The 24,467-nt window shown below is 38.6% G+C and overlaps 2 protein-coding genes across 2 annotated transcripts in view; both read right to left on the bottom strand.

Annotated features, from left to right (window-relative positions):
• The window catches only part of LOC135463588 (fibrillin-1-like), a 41,356-nt gene extending 40,598 nt beyond the window's left edge, over positions 1–758 (bottom strand). The window contains exons 1-2 of the mRNA XM_064740906.1: positions 692–758; positions 366–470 (exon numbers count right to left, since the gene is read on the bottom strand). Of these exons, the coding sequence (XP_064596976.1) occupies positions 366–470; positions 692–758 (172 nt within the window). The remainder of the gene's footprint in view (positions 1–365; positions 471–691) is intronic.
• A 7,729-nt stretch (positions 759–8,487) lies between these two features.
• Positions 8,488–24,247, bottom strand: LOC135469587 (DDB1- and CUL4-associated factor 8-like). The gene is made up of 14 exons (XM_064748079.1): positions 24,168–24,247; positions 21,808–22,823; positions 18,708–18,817; positions 17,858–17,998; positions 17,314–17,408; positions 16,921–17,028; positions 15,758–15,785; positions 15,234–15,278; positions 14,147–14,204; positions 13,438–13,545; positions 12,777–12,907; positions 12,502–12,621; positions 11,316–11,432; positions 8,488–10,813 (listed from the first exon to the last, which is right to left on the bottom strand). Exons 2-14 carry the CDS (start codon positions 22,805–22,807, stop codon positions 10,709–10,711), a joined length of 2,166 nt encoding a protein of 721 aa, XP_064604149.1. The 5' UTR covers positions 22,808–22,823; positions 24,168–24,247; the 3' UTR covers positions 8,488–10,708.
• Between the last annotated feature and the right edge of the window lie 220 nt (positions 24,248–24,467).

Genomic DNA, 24,467 nt, shown 5'->3' with positions numbered 1-24,467 from the left:
TCATCCCATTGAAAAATTTTTGAGCTCGACGTAAAAACTCCAAGCAAGTCCGCTAAGTATGCGATTGATATATAACTGAACAATACTATGTTTTATCTTGGATAGTTGATAGCTGAATCACAATACAAAGGTTTACTAACGATTTTTGCTGAGAAAAGTCTTCTTGGCAGAAGATTACAGAATGGAGAGTATAACCCATCACAGTATGATAGTTAGCACATAGATGGTGAAATCTGACCTCTTGTCAATTGAGCTCAGATAGGATTCTATTCTGCTTATGCAAATGTTTAAAAAGTATTCACTTAAAGCCCTCTTCAAATTAAAGATGCAGGTGATTTCTAATAAATGAATGTTTCATCACTTACCTTCGCAGGTTGGAGCTTTGGTGCCTACAAGACATTCACACTTGTCGATGCCTACACAAGTCCCTCCATTCTGGCACTTTCCAGGGGCTTGGCCAAAGCATATCGCTGAGAATGTAAATTAGACAGATGTAAGATGTAACGATGTAATTTTTTTTCTCTGTGTGATGGTGTATTTTTTTTTCTGTCTGATGGTGCATGCTGCATAATTTGGCGATTTTTCCTCGCCATACACATAAAGCTTGAAAACGGTAAAGCTGGCATAAATCGCCTCCTCCATCGCCTCCTCCATCTTCAACACCCTGTAATTTATGCTGGGGGTGTGTTGCCTCTCAGCCAGTGAGAGTCGTTAAAACTGCCGGCTTGTTCGTGTAAACTCGGAACCCACTCCAACATTCCAGTTTCCCGATAGTCAAGCGGAAAACGAACTGTACTGCTCGCTACCCTCTGGGAAGAAGAGTTCTACCGGAAATGTACGAACTGTAGGCCTACTTCGGCGTTTTCCGACGGCAATTCGCCTCCCAACACAGAAGACTTCAGGACTAGTTTTTTATGGCATGCACCTGCGAGGAAATGTATACTCTTTTCAATGGTATTTGTTTGGTATTTAAATTTCCTCCTTTAATATATGGACCTGTATAATATGATTTATGGTTTACAGGCAATAGCCTTATAGATGCGATACTTACGTGCACAGTGTTTGTCATCGACAAGGCCTCTCCCTGTGAAACATTTGCATTGGAAACTACCAACGTTGTTTTGACATGTATCATCACATCCTCCGTTGTCAGTTAGGCATTCGTCAATATCTGAAGCGAAATAACTATCTAATGTTGATATAGTAATCAGCCGGCGTCAAAACGGCGATACCTAGCGGTCAGTGTTGTTGTTGAGTTGGTGATTATGGTATGGTATGGCGTTGATTTATTTATTTATTTCATTGGTGTTTTACGCCACAAATATTTCACTTATACGATGGCGGTCAAGATTATGGTAGGTGGAAACCGGGTAGAGCCTGGAGGAAACCCACGACCATCCGCTTGTTGCTGTGAGACCTTCCACGCACGGCCACGTCAGCATGAGCTCACAGCGGCTGCATTGGTGGAGCATTTATAAATATGGTGGTATTTGGACTATCCTGCCGAAAATAGAAGGTGTGGTCATGATATGGCTGAAACTGATAAAGGAGTTTCAGAATTAGCGGATAAATTTATTTTATACCAATATTTATTACTTTACAGACGAAATATGCAGCCCTTTAGCACTGTGACGATGACATGGACAACTCGTACCTTGACACTCTGGTAGCGCTGTTCCTGTTGGACATGAACACACGTCTGGACGCAGACAACGGCCACCATTCCGACAAGTACCTTTAGGGGCCAGTCCGAAACAAGACGCTATGAAGAACAAGACAATATACAAAGTGTTGATTTTGTCGGTATTATGAGGATTCTATTCGTGTGTGCACTTTATCACCAGATGAGATACTGTATTATTTAATCCACAAAAGGTAGATACTGCATTGTCTGGTCCACGTAAAGTAGTTGCTGTATTGTCTAGTCCTGAGAAGGTAGTTGCTGTATTGTCTAGTCCTGAGAAGATAGTTGCTATGTTGTCTAGCCCACGTAAGGCAGTTGCTTTCTTGTCTAGTCCACCAAAGGTAGTTGCTTTCTTGTCTAAGCTTGGTGTTATACCTATATCACAGTGTACAGATCCTTCTTCGGTAGTCCAACCAGGGCAACATTCGTAACATACGGCTGATCTTTCAAACGACCCAGATCTGTAAACGAAATAAAATAAGATATTATTAAAACATAGAACGAATGCAGGCCATGAACAGTTGAAGTGCACAAAATAAAAACTAAAATCCAGGTGGATAAGTTTTATTTGCTGCAGCTACTTATAACATGTAATTGTTTATTAAACTCTGTTGGCCGAATGTGTAGCTGTGTCCTGCTTTTTTCCCTTTCTTAGATTACCGTTTCAAACTCTTTAACGAGGCAGTTCGCAAATGTAGTAGCTTCACATATGAAGGGACAAATAATATGAATTTGTCCGATGTGACCAAATATATCGTTCGAGTAGTCATGAAATACTCTCTTGAATTGGTAAACCACCTACCTTTTCAATATTTCTATTAAACCTCCTGTTGGTAAACCGAAACTGAACATCGATCAACATATATACGTACTATACTGGTTCATCCAAATTGTACCTTTACCTGTATGCTGTACAGGTGGACCATCCTGCGAAACCACAGTCAGAAGACGTACGCACCACTTGCGTATAGGCTTCGGTACACGTTTTGGAACATACGTTATTCCTGTTGAAATGGTTAAAGGCACATTACAGTGGTTAAATGTCTGTTCTCACCAACTGCCACAAATGACCAGTACAAAGTAAAAACGATCTTCAAAAGTTACTTGGTACGATTAAGCTCACCTTTACCAGTTAACATTCTCGTGCATGCATGTTGTAAGATTTTAAACTCAATTGGGCTACTGTGTGTCTTTCTTAGTTAAGAGTTATGAGAACTTTATTTATATACACCTCAACTGTTTTCAGAGTCATTAGTCTTTTGTTGTAAAGATGTACTTATGAAATATGCCCTGTTGAAATGTTGTATGGAAAACATAGATGGTGTTTTCCCCAAAGCATATGTGGTACTAGTGGAATATTAATGGCTTTTTGCAGGCAGAACAAAGCAACTAGTGTGTCATTTTCTGTCATTAATAATTTAGTAATAAACTCATCATAAGTCATGAACGCATATGCTGAACAACTCAGTTGTAATGCGCATAATGTGTTGTTTTTTTTTTTCTCATGGGCCAGATATTTTGTTTTCGCTCTATCGAAATTGTAATAATTTGGCCTTTGACGATGGAACACCATGCAGTATTTCACACCAGACCCCAGACGTTAGTGGTTTTCTTATAGTGTACTCCCCTACAAAAAAAAAACATTAAAGAAAAAACGTGGACTATAGACAATCAGCTACAGGTTCTAGTATATAGAATAAACTTACCTACAAGATGGTATATCACAGTATATAGGAACCACACTGTATACAGCTTTCCTTGACTTGAAGCCTTACCCGTAACTTTGGAGACTGGCAGAGGTGCTGATGCATAGCTGGATCAGGCAAATAAGCGTGGACGTCAGGCACTGGAGAAATGGAGCCATCTTGGGAATGTAGGCATAGAATATCCTTCCGCCCACTAGTTAGAGCTTAAATATGGCTTCTGTTCGGCTTGACATCATCACAGATCTGTTAATTTCACTTGAATGAAGAATGTAATGAATTTGGCCAAATACGGTGAAATCTATTTTCATGATTTTTGTCCAAATACGGTAAAAACCTTATCAGTCATGATTTTGTTAAAATACAGCAACATCTATATATTGCTGTATTTAAAATGGTCGCTGATTGGCACTTACAGGAATTTGCCCAACTGGATAGCAAAACATTTAGATGCGGGCTATGTGATAAATACGTCGTGAATTTGTGGACGCTGATTGGTACTTACAGGCATTTGCCCAACTGCACAGCAAAACATTTAGACACGGGCTATGTTTTAAATACATCGCGAATTTGTGGTCACTGATCGGCACTTACAGGAATTTGCCCAACTGGATAGTACAACATTTAGACGCAGGTTATGTGATAAATACGTCGAGAATTTGTGGATCTTATCACGTTAATAATCGGTGCACGAAACGCATCAAAACCTGCGATCTGATATTTTTGTTCATTTTATCACATTTTGACGTGACATTTTTATCACATCCTCACAATTTATGGATTTCAGCCAACACATTGCGAGAGCATTCTGAGACTTTAATCAGACTTTGAGACAGAAAATAAAGATGGACAATGAATAATAGTCATAACTGTATCGCTGTAAGAAAAAAGCATTTAAAGGAGAAAAAAAATTTAAAAAATGACACTATAGGCTGAAAACACCAGATTTTATTTATCCGATGGTGCCTGCTGCATAATTTGGCGATTTTTCCTCGCCGTACACATAAAGCTTGAAAACAGTAAAGCTGGCATAAATCGCTGAGTCCATCGCCTCCTCTACCATTAACACCCTGTAATGTATGCTGGGGGTGTGTTGCCTCTCAGCCAATGAGAGTCGTTAAAACTGCCGGCTTGTTCGTGTAAACTCGGAACCCACTTCCAACGTTCCGGTTTCCCGATCGTCAAGCGGAAAACGAACTGTACTGTTCGCTACCTTCTGGGAAGAAGAGTTCTATCGGAAATGTACGAACTACTCTTCGGCGGTTTCCGACGGCAATTCTCCTCCTAACACTTCAGGACTAGTTCTTAGGCAAAATGGAGTCGCCCGTAGCGGATTTTGGCGCTGACTTTATTTGTCATTTATCAACTTGAGGTACATATTAGAATTTTTTATGGTATGCACCTGCGAGGAAATGCATACTCTCTTTTCAGTGGTATTTGTTTGATATTTAAATTTTCTTCTCCTTTAAACGTGAAGTAATGACCTCTATACATATTATAATGCATACGAACATAAAACGTGAAACATTGACTGTTATAGAATTATATTATTTACCTAATTTCGAAATACCAAGACACTACTGGAACACTCAATAAGGAATTAAATTGTCTTGCTGGTATGGGAAAAGCTAATACTATTTAAACATTATTTATCAACGCTTAATTTGTGGGCTATATGTTATTTTGTCCAAAAGTAAACCAAATACGATGTAAGAATTATAAATCATTCATTAATGCATTATAATAAAAACTATTCTAAAAACATCAAAATACAGCGTTTATAACTTTATTTTTGTTGCCCTGATAGGTTTGTAATTTCTGAATTGAGAAAATGAATTGTACTGACCTGTCTTCCAATGTTTCCCTTCAGATTGTTATGGTGAGTTAAAATATTACAATGCACGCGAATGTTTTAACCCCAGTCTGACTGTGCACTAGCAGCATACTGTCATCGTGTAGGCCCAAATGCCAGTATAATGCCTTGTGACTGACCATACTCAAGTTCTTTCATAATTAATACCACAGGCAGTGTCTCTTGTCGACTTTATATCAATTATTGAAACTAACACCAAACAACTTTGGAATATATTTTGGAGAGAGTCCAAAATATCGTTAAACGAAGCCAACACTGAAATTTACCGATAACATGTGCGCAGATTGCGTACTGCATGTATGTCCGAGACTTCTTTCAACTTATTGCTTATACAAAATACGAATAGTTCGATGCCTGTGCCAAGTTTACTCTCCATGGAAGTGATAAAAAGCGCATGATACCACCATACCCGCCCTTAACACAGTGCCTCTGACTAGAGAAGGCTCTATAATATGTTGCTGTCTTGAAAACGTACATGGTTTGATAGTGCCCTTCAGATTTTTGGTATGTTTTCCACATATAATTAAAAGCCTATCAGGAAAAGATAACAAATGTTTTTTCATACATAGCCAATAAACGTTTTAGAAAAGAAATTATTGTTACATAGGGAAACATTTTGGATAGTAAAATGATTTCAACTGTTGTAAACATATTTCAACCACGAAGAAATTGTTTATATCGCGGATAAAATTATTCCACAAAATTTATATGTTTGGAAAATTGCCCTATTTCAAGTCTTACGGTGAGAAAAAAGGCAGCATGTAAGACGTCAAGTATAAGTTCAGAGAGCAACATGGCGTGTACCCCTGCTAGTATTATAACCAATCATAGGGCCTTATATGCAGTATGCAGGGCAAAAAGTGACACACCCAAAACTTGATACTGAGTCATACAGTGATCACATGCGTGCCAGGCACTTAACCATCACATCATATCTATCTTCCACATGATGACAAGTTTCCTATCACGCACGTCATATTCAATAATGTTTCACTTTAAAAGGTGACGATGTAACATTTATATATTTGACTTGAGTTTTACGCCATTACGATGAGAGAGGCTGCATTAGCAAGCTAAGCAAGAGGCCACAGAGTCCCCGACGATGTAACAGAGGTGTTATAATCCCGATAAACCGAACTGGCATTAAAACGTCTCTTTTCATTGTCGATCCAGTTGCTGACGGTTTGGTACATACTTATATACATCACGTCCAAGCTAAAACATTGCTGATGGCAAAATCCACCTAAAATCATTAATGATTTCCTGAGGAGAAACGTATTTTTTCTCAACCTTTGTTCCTTTTACACAGCAGCCAAACTTTTCAACGCCCTGTTATTCTCCTAAATGTAAGACCAATAATTCAGTTCTTCAATCACAGAAATCAGAAATACAAATTATAGACAGGCTATAATGATTTTTATGTGTGGACAAATTATCATTTCATAATGTTTAATTCTAGATCAGCGCTTCCTTTGGAAAAGTAGTCTCCCCTGTGGAAGTGATCTCCCCTTCTTGGGGTGAGTTGCGGAGTTCTGATAACCTCTGTGCACCATCACTTGTGATGATCACATGGCAGGGTTCATCCCTACGGTGATATTAGCATATAAAAGGCAGCGTGGCTCCATTGTGGCCTTTCGGGGCCTACGTGGTTCAGTTGGTTAGCACGCTAGCGCAGCTTAATGACACAGGAGTCTCTCACCAATGCGGTCGCTGTGAGTTCAAGTCCAGCTCATGCTGGCTTCCTCTCCGGCCGTACGTGGGAAGGTCTTGCAGCAACCTGCGGATGGTTGTGGGTTTCCCCCGGGCTCTGCCTTGTTTCTTCCCACCATAATGCTGGCTGCCGTCGTATGAGTGAAATATCCTTGAGTATGGAGAAAAACACCAATCAAATAAATAAATAAATCTTTCCGGCCTTTCCAAAATTTTCTCTCAGGGAGGCAAGACGTGGTTTGGGTGAAAGAAATTTTCCACTCTCCTCTCCCTTGGAGGCGTGATGGTTTAACTTTTTGTCTTCAGTTTGTCTCTTTTTTTTTTTTAGCCCCCACCTTTTGCGGATTCCAACTTCAATTTCGTCTGCACATGAAGATAGTTCCATGCTTTGATATGCGGTGTTTCAAAGTTAATCAGCTCGAAGATTGCTATATACTATACGCCTGTCTGTGGGTGACACAGGGCACAGCTTGGAGGATTGAACCACTGAAGCTGAAACGTTGACCGAGTCAACAGGAGCTGAATTAAAAATCACGAACTCCCAGGTCATAAGAATGTGATGTTCATGTTAGAATGTTAGAGCACGAGAACAGAGCAGATTATCATTGTATCCCCGATATTTAAGACAACAACATGGTGTGGAAAGCGACGACAGTGTGATAGTTGGCAAAGAGTAACATGTAAACAGTGAAATGCGGCCTCATGTGAGTTTACCTCACTTAAAGTCTATTCTGTTCGTGTAAACGTTTAACTAGTATCAATTTACACGCCCCCTAGCCCCAAGGCTTAATAGAATTACATGTAGGTAAAACAATGCTGTGATGTTAAAAGCAATATTTTAGACGGTATCGACATAAAATTAATCAACGTCGCAAACATACAAACATACTTGTAGTCCATGTAAACCAACTTGACATTCAAATGCATTTAATATAACTGAAGAAATTTGACAACTTTTGCCAGATCAGTTGTGTGCCTTATGACGACCGTTATTTCTTGTTCTAAATGCATCTTTAACTCAATATTCAAGAGTATTCAATTTTTCATTGGGTTGAGAAAGTCATAGTCCCCACAGAGACCACAGAAACCCTCGGCAAGTTACTGACGAACATTCCCACATACTTGACTGCACAAAGGGCCATTCGATTGTCGTCCACCACTTATTGCCATCAGGGCCCCAAGAATAGGGAGAGTATGGGATTCTACAAATTTCTTGTCCAATGCCGGGTTTGAACCCGCTTATCACGTGGCCTAGTGACTGAAAGGCAACCGTATTTAACCACTCTACAGCTTACTGCCTGCTCCTCGTCCTTCCTGTCCATTTCTTTAAGTTGCTCTGACGCAATGTGGCTCTAGAAAGCAGTTTTTAGAACTGATGAGTTATCGATTACACATATCATCTGCACCTGGCATGGTACACATAAAAGTATAACTGCCAGTCACTAACCTTTGTTCGCTGTTGTACATATGTCGTGGAATAAACATTCACCAGAGAATGAGAAACAGAACGACCACTGTACTTGCAAAATATTTTATTGAAAACGTTGTGTTTTCTCAACACGGTTCTACTTGCTTTGAACAAACCTTTAATTCGAACACAACAGGCCTAACAGCACTGTTGGACATTTTTTTATAACAATATTTATCGAACAATCCTGTCCAAAAAACATTCTGTTGTTACTGTACAGGTTAATCATAGAGACAGGCAGCTGTCATTGCTAGGAGGAACTGTTAAACATTGTAACCGCCACGCACCAAGATGTTGGTAAGGAGAACATATAACATTAGTCAACACCCAAAGTTAACATTCACAAAGCGACTTAAACTACACCAGTATGCATGGGCTGCTACCTGGGAAAGCTTTCAGGCCAACGACAACTCAAAAATTCCTTCCATTTAATCTGTAAAACAAGCAGTTTGGATGAACTGACAGTAATAAGACAGAACAAGAAACTGCATCAGTTCTGGCGCCAGTGGCAAAAGGGCAAGGAATGAACTTGGTATCCTTGTAATTTAACTTGTAAAATTGGTGCCATATTAGAATCTTAGTTTTTAAATTATTAAACAATATATTTATCCAAAGATATATGAATGAACATACCTTCAATTTTCTTCGGGGCAGTGGACATAAAACAGTAATTTCCTTTTTTAAGTCATAATTTAGAGTACATTAACATCATTTAAATGAAAACAATAACCAAGCAAAAGTGGTGTTTTATGCATGTTTACAAAGAAAAACACACTACTGAAAAGCTACTCCAGTTCCAAAGTCATTGTGTTAAAAAAAAAGTTTTAACTGATAAGCATAATCGAGACTGATTTCCTAAACAGTAACACTTTTACAAGGTATTAATGCATATTTTTGCATGTTTGCAGAAATTGGGAATCTTAAGGACACTTTAACAATACATTGTGAATTTTTCAATCATAATTTAATTTTTGTTCTGAACAAAACACTTTGCCTGAGAATTGGAGTAGCTCTATAAATCTACAAAACTTCAGTGCGAGACAGATTCGTCAACAAGACACTTAAGTTCAGGTTTAGTTTTCTAAACTGGCTCCTATGTTTTTAACAAAGAGTCCAGCTTAGAAAGTGACCATAATTCTGGGCAAGGTACCAGTCTGTAAGAGGTCACTGGGGCCTGTAGAGACAATCATGTAGTTTTTTCAGAAGACGATCAACAGATTAATGCTTACAGGTACTTACAGAATCAGTCTTATAATATGGCCATAGACTAACACACAGCTATAAAAAACACCTGAAATGATCAACAGAGTACCAAGGGCTGATATGGAAACATGTGCACAGTAATTTTTGTGTTTTCCTGAATCATGCACAAGCTATGTACATTTATTCATGTATGGGAAAGTACATCACATTGAGAAATAACCCAATGAGCCAAGTCTTGACAATAACCACTTTCTGGCTGGAACTACTGAACACTTGCTGGCCAGCCACACTAGCTCCATATCCAGCCTGTGTATTCTCAAACTCCTGGCACATAACAAATCTATCAATACGCAGATTCCACATTACATACAGGATTACCACAGTGGAACATGTTTCCGAAAAACCGACTATTCGTGGATAGCTGATATAAATGAAATTGTGCCAGTATTTACACAGGTCAAGAAAGCAAGATTATGGCTTCAAAAAGTAAATTATCAGACAAAAGCACTGAATAGTGAATACAGCAGCGCAAGCATTTCACATTCTGTGCATGCATATATATATCAAATAAGATTTGGGGCGGGATGTAGGTTTGGCCTCTTTGCAACATCATTAACAAAATAGGATTATTTATGAATATAAGCCAGGCTTAAATTTAACGTTAGGTAGTTGCGTGATTAAAATAGAAACAAACTCACACAACTTCATACATAATAAATAAACATCACTCAAACAGTAATCACTTACAAGTGTATTTGACCAGCTGTAACATTACTGCTTTATAACAGGGTACCAGTTTCATAGTCAGGGCAGTATGACTGCTTATCTGTATCCAAATCAAATTCGAACAGGTAACAAGTATAACTGTCTGGTGAAGCCATCAAAAATTCTAAATCTTCTAGCACAACCTTCCTTTAGCCTATGATTACCTAGACTACCATGGCAGCATGTCTACGCCAAAGCTTGCCAAGGTAACCATTATTTCCATAAGCTAGAAGAATTTTGTGCTAGTGGTTCCTGTACATCGGTGCCAATGTTGTCCAGGCAGGCAGGTAGGCTGGCAGGCTCTAGGACGGAGCACATTGCATACGGTCAGGGGTTACTTCATCCTCGTCTGACTCCATGTCACTGCTGTCTGATGAACTGGACACATGCTCCCCATCCTGACGAGCCTGTACAGACACACAGACAGTTAGACACTTACACAGCTGGGCGCTGATGCCAACACTCAGGGTATCCTTTATAAGGTGAGCTAACAAGACAACATGGTGCATAGAGATAAATTAATGCAAAAACTAAAAAGAACTTTGGAACTGAAGTGAACAAAATCTGATTTCCTGAAATCAGCCCCCAGTTTTTAGTGGAAACTTGGTCTTTCCCAGAGGCTTTCACAGTTAATAGCAGACAAGAGAATGTGGTGGCAGAGGAGAAGAAATCGTTCAATTTGTGCTGCGTTTCACTTTTCACATCTAAAAATACGCAGAAGTTTAAATTGGCACAACTGAATACAAATAATGATCTTTTATCTAATCTCTGTTGTTCATTTCCTGACATTAAAATAAGGATAAGGTACCACAGATGTCCGGCTTCGAAGTAAATTTACTTACATTGTATACATTTATACATATCATGAGTTTGTAACCTTGGCAGTATACAAGTATACATGTAACTTACTCTTCGCCGGGTACTTCTGCGTATATGGTGCATAAGGAACCAGAGCATCTGCCCATCAATCATCTCGGGTTCATTAGACCTTTCATCTTCACGCTCACGTCGGTTCTTCCTCATTGTCTACAACACAATTACCAGGTGAACACCTGAGAACACTAAGTCAGTGACTGATTGTTGTTTAACCGCATACTCAAAATGTTTTCACTCCAGTGTCACTGATAAACCACCAAACTTTGGTCAGTTACTGATGAACTTACCCATGTACACATTTGAATGCCGAATTGGTCAAAGACAACTGCACAAAGTTCTATGAGTGCCATCAACTACTTATTGTCACCTGAGCTCCTGTAAGTAGTGCGAGTTACTTTATCTACAGATATCCTGGCCAAAGCCAGGACTGAACAACAACAGAGGCCTAATAAAGCCCTCCTCAGTGTACAATTACCCGAGGCTGGCATCATCTTCAAAGATACAACAATGAGGTTCAACCCCCTTCCCTTCAGTAGCTAGATTAGGCCCTGAGGACTCCATCTGCTTCGCACTTAGAACTAGGCACCTCACTGAGTTATAATCCCCTTTTAAAACTGACAAGGATAGTCATAAATCTGATCCCACAAGAGCATGTTTGGTACCTGACACTGTGGCGGTAGCAGCAGTCCTAAAATATTTACGATGAATATTACAATTTAACTCAATAAGTGGAGAGACCTATTTTACATTTTCTGTAAAAGTTTCCTGATGTAACGTGATAATAATCCATATGTGACAACGAATCAGGCATGCCGGAATAACGCCATGCGCATTTGGAAGTTTGTCATTTGTGGCTATACATCAGTGATGCTTGACGTCAATTCTTGCATCGTCGTCATATGACTGAAAAATTGTTGAGAACGACGTTAAACCCCAAGCACTCACTCACTCAATTCTTGCATGAGGTCACAACAGGCAAAATTGGAAATGACAGAAAACTTTTGTTTGCGTATTATCCTCCCAAACTAACAATAGCCACTTTAAAACAATCTATTTTTTTACAATTTAAGAAAGCAATGCCGACTATCTCGATCCTTATCATTTTACATTGCTTTTAGTAAATACAAGTGTTGACGCTATAATAGCTCAAGTAAAATGTAAAATACCCAAGAGTGTAGGTAAATATTAAACAAAAACTTGTACCACATAAACGTCTTACCTTCCTCAGTCCCTTCAAAGAAGTAGCCTCCTGAGCTGTTGGTGCCCAGATTTTGATGTCATGATCCAGACCACTTGTCGCTAGAATTGGGGCCATAGGGTGTGGTTCTAACACATTCACCTACAACACACCACCAATTGCTTCAACGTAAACCAATGAAAAACATGCACAAATATACATGTAGAAAATTTATTCCACAAATAGTGGAATAATTCCAAATGCTGAAAACCTCGAAGCTAGATCTGAACATTCTCCCTCACAGGTTATATACTCACCACACCCCCAACATCTCCCTCCATGAACTGTACCACCTCTTCAGTCTCCTTATCCCAGAGGAACACATGGCCACAGTCACTTCCACTCACAATAAACTCACTCTTGGGGCCATAGAAGTTCACTCCTTTCACTGACAAATAGAAACAGCAAAGGAGCTGCTACACCAATGGAACTCTTTTAAAGCAATGGTAACAATGCCTCTGATGTTGTAATCAACCACATATACATAAAATGATTAATATCATCGCGAACTTCAGGAAGAAAATGTAACAAAGGTCTTGTTTTTTCTAAGGTAACTTCGTGGGAAGGTCTGCAGCAACATGCAGATGGTCGTGGGTTTCCCCCGGGCACTACCTGATTTCCTCCCAACATAATGCTGGCCACCGTCATATAAGTGAAATATTCTTGAGTACGGCGTAAAACACTAATCAAATAAATAAATAAATCAAAGGTAACTTCTCAAAAAGTTAAAGTTTCACAGCGCCAAAAGGAAGACCACTAGACTTTCACCACATTTCACTATTTCCTGATTTGAGCTTGGAATCCCGCAAGCTACCTTAGGACCAAACAGTGGGAAGATACGGTCATTATAACCACATGTGGCCCCAGTAACTCTGGAAACGTCATATTCTGGAACAATATGAAAGGCTGATGAGTTACCTGTGGCATTGTTTCTGTGGCCCTTGTATCTGTGGATAAACTCTGCCCCATCAGAGTGGCTGTTGTCAAACAGGTATATATCCTCATCGTTGAATGTTCCAAGGACCTCTGTAAGCAATAACTTCCTTTAATCAGCATTAAATCAAAACTTGTGTATTAAAGGAATAGAGTATTATGGACTAAATCTTGATTAAAGGATTGAATGCACTCAAAGATTTAAAAAATCACACATAATTTTCTCAGAATAAACCACTGATTAAAAAAAAAACAGTGGACACACACCAACTGTAGTAAATTTATCATTGTATTCTCAAATAGTAGCTATCAATAAATAGAGAATCAACAAGAGAATCATAATCAACAAGATGTCAATTTCATTTAGCAAAAATAACATGTTATATGAAATAGCAGCATTATGAAACTTCTCCATAATCATAGGTTCAGTTGTTGTAGGCAGGAAGAATATTAGGATGCCAGATCATAAATACCTTGCGGTTTAATCAATAGTGTATTACACATGTAGTACACACTGATCTTTGAAATTAAATTTGTGCTTTCAAAATGCTGTTAAGATCGCCACATCCAGGAACTGAAAATAACACTTTAAGAAATTATCTTAACCCAAGTAACATCCCGAAACACTTTTAATTCAAAAATATTTCAGGTGTTGGAGAGTGGTTATCAGTACCAACAGTCTGCAGTAACTCACCCGATCCATTGTAATTATAGCAGGCACAAGTTACATTAGCTTTAATGTCACTGTTAAGCTGAAATGAGAGAAGATATTAAATAATTAAAAATATCTCATACATATTGTAAAAAATCAAAAATATCAAAAAACAAAATCCGAGCATCATCACTGCCCTATTCCAGGGGACTGAAAGCTAGTAAGAATTTAGAATAAAGATTTAGACATGTCTGCAAACTCACCAGACTTAGTTCTCATCCTAACTAAGGTGGAGAAACAAATCAGAAAAAAATCTGCCAAAATATGCATAAAAGAATGGTATGTCCTATTTAGATTAACAAATCTGTTAATAACAGAACATTCAGGAGAGAAGCTATATGTGCACAACAGTATATTGCATGTTTGTATGCTGGATATTTGAGAAAAAAAATAGGCTAACTTCATAAGATATACAGTCAGACTACAAACCCTTAAGGATTCAAAGGCAATACAGGAGTTGAAGGTAGAGAAAGTTCAACTGTATCATGTGACCTGTCAAACAAGTCAGGCAACCATATTTGATCAGATTCGCTATACTATGGACGTTTGAAAAAAGTCTCATAAAAAGTAATTTAGAGTAGACAAATGATAGAGAAGATTGAGAATCTGAAAGTTTGTGAAGTTCCTGAAGGAAAGAGGTGTCATTTGTGCCACTGGAAAAAGGTGAGACAGGTGAACGGTAAATTAATGTCAACAAAGGTTGCCTAACATTTTTCTCCATTCACATGACACAGTAGGGCTATTTTTACTTTTGATTACAAAAGAGTTCCAGCTCGAAACTCCTGTATTACACAACATTGTAACACAAATATCAAAGACCCAATTTGGTCTCAACATAACAAAGCCAAGCATGAATTTTCATAACATCCATTTTTATAGTACTATTATTTCACACTTCATACTAAACCTAACTTTTCTGGCGCAACAATATAGCCCACTTCAGCAAAGGTGTCAGTTTATAAAAATCAAAAGTAACAATTATTACTAATTTATAACACTATGGCTTTAAATTTTGGAATTTATAATCATACCTGTATAGGTTAAAGTTCAAATATAACAAATACCTTACCAGGTGTTGAGGACAGTATTTCTTCAGTACCCCTCCATTCACAGTCTGTAATTAGACAGAATTCAGCACTCTCACTCAGGGGTGCTCCTAGATATTCTTACAAGTACATGAATATGTAATTACTGCAAATCTTTAACAATTTCAACAACTAAAGCACTGTTTGCAAATGACATTGATGCATGTCACTTATTATGAAAATGACCTCAAAATGATTTGTTTGTGTCTCTAATGATGCAAGCTCATAAAACTGTGCAAATTCTTTCTTTACATCCCATTTTGAAATGAATCAATATAAAGACCAATCCTAGATATTTACTGACATGGACATTTACTATGTCTCAGTTGTGGACTACACCTTACTCTGTATTACAAGTTCAAAGTTTTTGGGCCATGTAGAGACAAGACTGATTGCCGTAAAATGTTTGTGTAAACTATTTGTGCCAACCATGCGTTATGCGGACAAATGGGTTACATGCACTAACATGTATACAAACTGCTGATAGAATATCATGTGCTCTTCTTACCTCATCAATCCTTCTCTTGTCATAGATTCTGAAGAAAAAAAAAAAAAAACATGAAAACTTTTTACATGCACTGGTTTAGAAATTTTCAAATATCTAGGATATATAGGAGATGCATTTAGAATGGATTTCAATGTAATGCTGTTGACACTTTAACCAATTTGTAAACAAGACAGGCTCAGTCGGTTAAAGCGCTAGCACAGCGTAATGACCCAGGAGTCTCTCACCAATGCGGTCGCTGTGAGTTCAAGTCCAGCTCATGCTGGCTTCCTCTCCAGCCGTACGTGAGAAGGTCTGTCAGCAACCTGCGGATGGTCGTGGGTTTCCCCCGGGCTCTGCCCGGTTTCCACCCACCATAATGCTGGCCGCCGTCGTATAAGTGAAATATTCTTGAGTACGGCGTAAAACACCAATCAAAAAAAAAAAAATAAAAAAAATAAACAAGACAGGTCTGTTGGAGTGAACTGTAATGTATCACAAGTTGTCTCCCTTGCTGACAGCATTCAAAAAGTCACTGAAAAGACATTCCTTCATTGCAGTTTGTCATTCTGACTCGCTAAATTTGATCAGTCAACTGAAACTACGTGAAGTTCTATGTCATACCATTCAACTATGAATGATTGCAATTTCACATTATTTCATTTTGACTTTGCTGAATTCTGCTAGTCGGTGCGACAAAGTGATGAATATGGTGTTAAGGATATAGATTTGGCCTTGTTCTAAATAAATCTGGGGAGGCCTTCGAAAGGTTAAAAAAAAAAAAAAAACAAGAATAGGTTCTTGAAAATATACCAAAAAACACTGAGAGAGTGGGTCCACAAACTTTTTTTAAGGTTAAACTTATTTATTTATTTCACTGGTCTTTCACACTGTACTCAAGAATATTTCACTTACATGATGGCAGTTAGCATTATGGTGGGAGGAAACCAGGCCGAGAATGGGGGAAACCCACCACCATCCACAGGCTACCAACAGGCCCTCCCACATACGAGCAGAGAGAAAGCCAGCAAGAGTGCATGTGCAGCACTAGCACGCTAAACACTCACCCACAGATGCCCCCTTATGGTTAAACTCATTCAGTTAATGCTCTCAATGATACCTTACAGAAAGACAGTTTAGCATTTAACAGTGGTAAGGGGAATACCAAAGTATGTGAAATGCCTTACCTGATGAAATGATCTCTTCCTCCCACACAGTACTCATATGAGTTAGATGGGTTAGAATGAATGGAATACAGGGCCACTTTACGGTCGTTTTCTTTGGTGGTTCCCAGTCTACAACAATAGGGCATCTTAATGTTTTATGTTGTACTCTTGGAAGCATTTAAAGCTGCATTTTGCCTGCAAAATATGGTGCAAAAACTGACAAAATATGGTACTATAGATTTCAATCATTTTTACAGAGGTGAACTGTTTTATTACCCTTTGATACTTGAGAAACCACAATTTTGTAGTCTATTCAACACTCTTTTAACACATGCAGATTGACTAACCTTATGAAATAATGAGATGGATTTATCAGTTGAAGACATGTACAGCAGTAAAATAAAATATATTTACTTGTTTGGTTTGTCAACACGGAGGTCAATTTCCAGCATCACAGCATCTTCTCCGCAGGTCAGAAATGTGTATGGCGAGTCATACTCCAAAGCCAACTGAAAATAAACCCAACACTTTCAAGTTAACATTGGCATGTAAATTTGTCACAATCTGTTTCCTTGAAAAATTTAAGAGCTAAGCAGAAGAGAAACAGTCAAATATTTTCTTAACTTTCATATTAAAGCTGCAACCCAAGTCTCAGTTGGCCACTGGTAACCATTATGCACCTACAGTCTGCAAATTATATATGCGTGCACAGTATTGTAATCATGTCCATGAACAAAGACATGCATACAACATAATATAACACTTCACATTTGTACCACCAAACATTTTTCTTATTGAATTAAACAGATTAGATTAAATATAGCTCTTATAGGATATTACCTTGTTTAACATGTACAGATGGATGTACTAATGGACATGAAGGAATAAATAATACTGGCATTTACAAAGGTCACACATTATCAAAGGCTTCTTTAGGCTGAAAAACAACACGGCAAACCTTATGAGCTGCCCCTTTGTGCTGAGCCAGTTTCTTGGTTCCCTTGCAGATCCCTGTGAGGGAGAGCTCTCCTAGTCTGACCTGACCGTCTCGGGCACAGCTGATCACGTGACAATCCCCACTGTAAGGCATAAACTTGGCCTGCATTAAAATAAAGGATATATAAGTACACGTATCAGAGCAATCCACAAATCACATTGTGAAGGATGTCCAAATTGGTATATATTCCACCTTATAGAAACTCTGCATGTCACATTTAACCTGATTTAACATATGAAGACATGTACAAAGAACAGTGGGCATTATCATTAAAATTTCACGCCAAAACTCGTCTCTGAATGTGTGTAAAAAAAAAAAAATTCTGCTGATATGCTATCATGCTTGTGAACCACCTCTTTCCCTTACAACCTTACAAGCACAACACTACACAAACAGTGATGCATTAGAGAAAAGAATAAAGACTACAAGGTTTGGAGTAAACTTCAGACCTACTTCTTTTGGGATTACTGCTCACTACTTAAGTTTGAAGCAACATTGAACATGGTTATCTAGAATATAAAATATAGTTTAACAGAACAAAATATTTAGGTGCACTGTGAAATCTTGCTCACCTGCAATCTTTCTTCACTGAATATCTCACACCTAGCTTACATTCAGATTTATCCCATTCACGTACCTCAGATTACACACTGTACAATAACAAAAGAAATCCACATCTCTCCTTTGTAGAAAAACAGTGTACCTCCATCAATTCAATTCCAACACAGTTACTTGGCTATGCAGTTAAATGCACCAGATTTAAAGAACTTGTATTCTCAGAGTGAACACATTTACTAAAAATGGTACAGACCTGGAATACATTACTCCTGTGGCCACTGTCAAAAATCAAGACAGGTTTGCTCTTGACCCAGTTCCACAACACAATGTTGAGATCATCAGAGCCACTTGCCAGCAACGTGCCTGAAACAACAATACATTACTGCATGTTATGTCTACAATTTCTCATCATTCATGCCATGAGATGTTTTCACAGCTAACTAAAAAATCACTCATATGTAAAATAAAAGATAAATTTTGAAATACATATTTATTTATTTGATTGGTGTTTTACACCATACTCAAGAATATTTCATTTATATGATTAGGGTGGCAGGAAACTGGGCAGAGCCTGACGAAAAGATACATGTTTATAAAATAATTCATAAATACGACACCACATTTAGCCCTGGTAGCAGGGCCACCAAAGAGCTTGTCTAGGAGACACATGAATGGGAAACTTCAGCTCATTACTGAATTTGTGAATTAAGTAATTTGCAGTAATTAACATGCACAAATAGCATCAGCAATGGAACATCACCCTGTACTCTGTACAGACGAGCTAAGCAGCGAGACACATTCTGGCATCTTGCTGGTAAACATTATTTACATGTAATAATTTAGATAGAAACCTTAACATTTACCTTAATATTGATTCAAATACCGGATGTATTGTGAATTTTGTAATCACTGTTAATAATACATAGCACATCAACAACGGAACATCCTCTTAGTTTAATGTGCTTTACCTAAAGCTTAATACATGACACTACCCTAAGCCTTGAAGTGAAAATACAGTCTGCCACTATATCTACATAGAAAAAAGAACACAGGACACAGTTATCGCAGAAAAATATGTTGAAAATTATATAAAGTTTTGAAAGCCGAGAAGAGGAAGTTCAGTATTGGGGATATCGCACTGATGAACAATTCGTTCAGAGTAGCCATGTTGTAGAAGTCCTTATGAACTTGGCCAATCATAAGCGTTGAAAGAGTCACGTGATATTTGGCTGTCACATCAAAATACCTATTAGCCCTCGATTGTCAGTGTGGTTTCTTGTGGTGGATAGACAAATATTGATGCAATAAATTGGATTTTGTGCTTAGTTTAAGTGTTAAACTGGGGCATTTTGGATCACACATTTATGAGCAGGGGACTGAGAAGGACTGCCTGTGTCACAATCTGCACATGTTGGGCAGGAAACTGCAGTAACTTGTCAGGGTAAGTTAGCAAGAAAACGGCCTAAGGAGAGTCACTGCTCGAAGAAAAATATTGTGATTTTACATTGTTTTTCCTTAGCAAACTCAGATTTATTTCGAAAATATCTTCCCAAAATCTGAACGAAAAAGTCTTTTACAAACCAGAAGGTCTTGCATGTAGGACAAGGACAAGCAGGACTGCTGAAACACAAAGCTTGTATCCACATACATTGCCCTGACCGAGCGCCAAACTAACAGAAATATTGGCTGTTTGAACACAGAACACAGCTGATACTCTCTGCTTGGTACCAGGCATTTTAGTTTGTATTTTCTCACTGTCACATTGTTTAATACTAATGGTACCGGAGAACTCCTAGGTTTTGCTAAGCATAAGCTATGCTTGAACTTTGTACAGGATGTAAAGCCTCAAGCATTACATTACATTAATGTACATTTGTACTGGTGAACTCAAAATTTTTGAGTATGGCCTTGCACAAGAATCAAGAACATAAATAAATCTCATAGCAATGTAGGCTGAGAGGGGTAACAACAAAGAAATTGGGTATGACAAGCTAAAAGTACCTTCTGTAAAGCAACCTTCAACAAGCACAAAAGCTTCAAACCACCAATCTATTTACATGGTGAATCATTCATATGACATGGAGATGTCTTCATAACTTACACCACACAATCTAAAAACATACTGGATACACTCTACTCGTACAAAGTATACTTCATTGTGTGACTCACAGAATTCATAAGACCCGCCCAGACGCCCTCTCTCAAGCAAATGTTCTTCTGGGGACTTTTCACCACTTACTTTCACAGTTCCAACTACTGTTTGAAGTTGCATGCATCACTACATGCATACTCGTACATCTTTAGACACGTTTCTCTCTGAACCCTTGGTACGACAATAACAAACTAACCGAGGGTGTCACACTGCAAACGGGGAAAGAACATCCACGTGGGGTAACCGCCTTCCCACCTCCACACTCAAACAAAAATATCAATACTCAAAACAAGGAAAACAATTTGAACTGTAAGATTGACTGTCCACAGATCAACAAAAGGATAAAAAGATTTATCTGAAAAGCCCTAGGCTTATACTTAGTCTCGGTGTACCAAGTTTCAATTCAGAATATCAAACCATTTTTAAGTCTGGCAAAATCAGAACCTTCAATAGGACAAAAATGGTAATAATTTTATGAAAATAGACGAAATTCTACATATATACATATATAGGGCCTCTGAGAGGTACGAGTTCTCTCAAGTTCATAGTGTAGGTGCACCAGAAATTGGGGTTTGAGCCCTAGTGGTACTAGGCCTTCGCGCATTAGCATTGGGCGAATGGAGGGTTTTCTTACCCCAACTTTCTTTTGTCTACAATGTGCATGAATGTCATGAAGTCTAAAAGGTAACCAGCATCATTACTAACAAATGTGTCAATAATGCAGGGTCTGTATCCAGCTTACTGAATTTTAAAGTCTTTGTGCTTTGAGTGAGTGAGTGAGAGCTTGGAGTTTAACGTCGTACCTAACAATTTTTCATATGACGACGAAGGAGTCCTTAGAGTGCATGTTATGTGCCTCCTTGTTGCAGGATGGATTTCCACCGCTCCTGTAGCTAGTGCTGCTTCACTGAGACGACTTTCCTAAGACAAGTAAATCACCCTGCCTGAGTCATTATACTGATACAGGTCAACCCTCTTTGTACTTTCCCCTCAATGCTGAATGCCAATCGAGGAAGTTACTTCCTCTTTTTTAAGGTCTTAGGTTTCACCTGACCCAAGACTGACCTTGGATCTACCGATCTCCCCAAAGTGGACACTCTACTAAATGTGCTATCGGGGCTGGTCTTTGTGCTTTAAGGTATATATCTTCCAGGTGGAAATACATTCTCAACACATGCAGAAATACAATGGGATTACTAACCTATTCTGTTGAAAGACAGCGTGTTAACGCACCCCACATGATAGTCCAATTTCGTCTGAAGCTCAAGTCTTTGCACCATTCGTAGACAACCAGTTATCCTCTCTTGAAACAAGAGATTAGACTTTGTATTAACAATCCCAACTTCACGAAGTCTCATCTCAGGCACAGCTCGCCAGCGGTGCTTAGGTTGTTTTCTTGGTGTCTCAAAAGCAGAGTAGTCTTCTTCATCACTATCTGAAGGCTTATCCTTAGCCTTCTCATCTGCACTATCCTCATCAGCATCATCACTGGAAGAAGAGCTGCTTCGTCTGCGTTCTCTACGTTTGACAGATGACCTCATGTCTGCACTGGAAGCATCACTCTCAGCTGCGGCCTCAGCAGGGCCTGACACTGAACTGTCTGTACCATCACAGGGTTGGGGTCCTGCTTCCTCAGACTGACTGACAACATCACCACTAAAGGCTCCATCATCCACCTCACTGGGGTCCTCTTCCATAGTGGCTTTGCCTTTATACTCACTCATTGAGTTAGTCCGAGAGCCAGAAGCACTGTCTGTGAACAATGACTCACTAATACTTTCATTCCCTTCACCATCAGAAGGCAACAAACTGTCTTTGACACTGGTGGGCGATTTCTCTACATCAATACCACTGTCATCTTTTTTCATTGAGCCATAGACATTGGTTTCCCCGGGTTTTAAGCCCTCTACTTCTGAGGCCAGGTTGTTACTATTGCTGTTGGAAGCCTGGTTTTCGTCACCAGGCACTGGTGTGGAGCAGCTGAACCCAGTCTGGTCTGAGGAAGACAACAAGCCCTTCTCTAAAGACACTGATGATAGGGCAGGCCGAGTGCGAAATCCATCTGAAGAAGTTGCTGAAGCTTCAAGACCCTGTGAAGTACTGAAATTTTCAGAGTCTGCATCATAATGCTTGTCACTCTGAGCTGCCTTCACAGAATTACAGTCCAGTTCATCAGATTTGTCAGCTCCATCATCAGCCATGGTCACTGAAGTAGCCCTGAAAACACAGAAGTTAAACAAATCATGTCTTGTCCTTTTTCACACGCTAAAAAGCAAGCGTAAAAGCAAAATATACTTTCAAAAATCTGGTCAGTCCTTGCCTATGCAATACCTAACATCAAAGAAGACAAAATCTAAAGTGCGCCAATTTATGAATGAAAAAAACAAAACAGGAAAGAAATTTAAATAAAATGCAGAAACTTAGTGTGCCATGAAAGTTTACACAATATACACAAACAGTAAAATCCATTGTTGAAAGAAACCATTCAAATCTATAGAAGTCCATTAAACCCAATTTATTTATTCAATTTAATAGTCGTTTTGTGTCCCATGCTGTGTGGCAAGCAAGTGGTCTTCAGCGAACTTCATGTAAGGCCGCATAAGTCTTGTCCCAAAGGTTCCCAAGGGCAATGAAAGTAGAAGAGTCTTGAAAATTTTCTCTTCCAGCATTAAAATGAACCCATGACTCGGGTGACAAAGGAATAAAAAGGCAAGCACCTTAAACACTCGACCACAACCTGTCCCAAACTTTCTCAGATAATGTGATGTTCAGAGTGACTCAGACACCATATCTGTGGAAAACAAGTAAGCTTCACTTGCAACAAGATCAAAGGGATCTAAAATTCAATTTCCATGGTCTTTATTTTCACTCAGTGATGTCCTATTTCTCTCTTTGTGAGCTTTTTCTTCGTTGTTATATTTATAAATATGTATGGTAGAGAACCACCATTAAAATATATTTATCTGAGGAAAAAAAGGCAAATAATTGTCTCATGCTAAGCTAACAGCCAGGTGGAATCCTGTACTATCTGAAATGTAATTGATCTACTGCTTTTGATGTCATGATCATAAAACATGATTAGGCCCAACAACAAAGCATTATACAGTTGCCCTACATATCACTATGCTATAAATAACCACCCATACTCTATAGCTTGTGTGAACATTTTGGCTGATGGCTACACATCCAAACAAATGAAGACCTATTTTGGGCAAATACAGTATAGCTCACCCTGACAGTCACACATAAAATGAGATATTGATATTTACATTACGTAGGCCTACCTCTTCGGTAAATGTAAATGGGTTCAAGTCTATTTACATATATAACTACAGGGCTGATGATTCAAGTTTCAGGTCTTGAAAACTGGAAGATGTTAGCGATACAGAACAAGCTTTCCGCGCTAGCTACAAAGGCCGTTACTGTATCACCGCATGTCTTCCTCGCCCATCTGTGCCGTTTTTATTGCAGGTGCACAGTCGTTACCTGGTAAAAACATCAGAGTATGCACTGTCAAAGAGATGCAAGTAAAACTAATTACATCACAGCATATCAATTTACCGAAATTACAGGCTTTTGGAGCGACAAATCTGATCACAGCTGAGCAAATGTCACCTTCCTCAACCAGTGTTCGGTTTCGTTCGCAGAAAGCAAAACATTCATGACGTTTGTTTTCCGATCGCCATTCCGATTTGTTAAATTAATATGTTCAAATTTCGCCATGGATTTTGCTAAAAATTACTTTAATATTTATTAAGGTTTATTTTTCATAGTTTGGGTGATTTTGTTTACATTGTTTTACTGTGACTTGTTGCGAGCCTGTAATCATGGAAAACCAAGCGCACCATATCAGCTGTCAAA

Source organism: Liolophura sinensis, chromosome 1 (genome assembly GCF_032854445.1).
Source record: "Liolophura sinensis isolate JHLJ2023 chromosome 1, CUHK_Ljap_v2, whole genome shotgun sequence".
NCBI lineage: Eukaryota > Metazoa > Mollusca > Polyplacophora > Chitonida > Chitonidae > Liolophura > Liolophura sinensis.
Note: the sequence above shows the minus strand (reverse complement) of the source record. Positions and strands in the feature narration are given on the sequence as shown.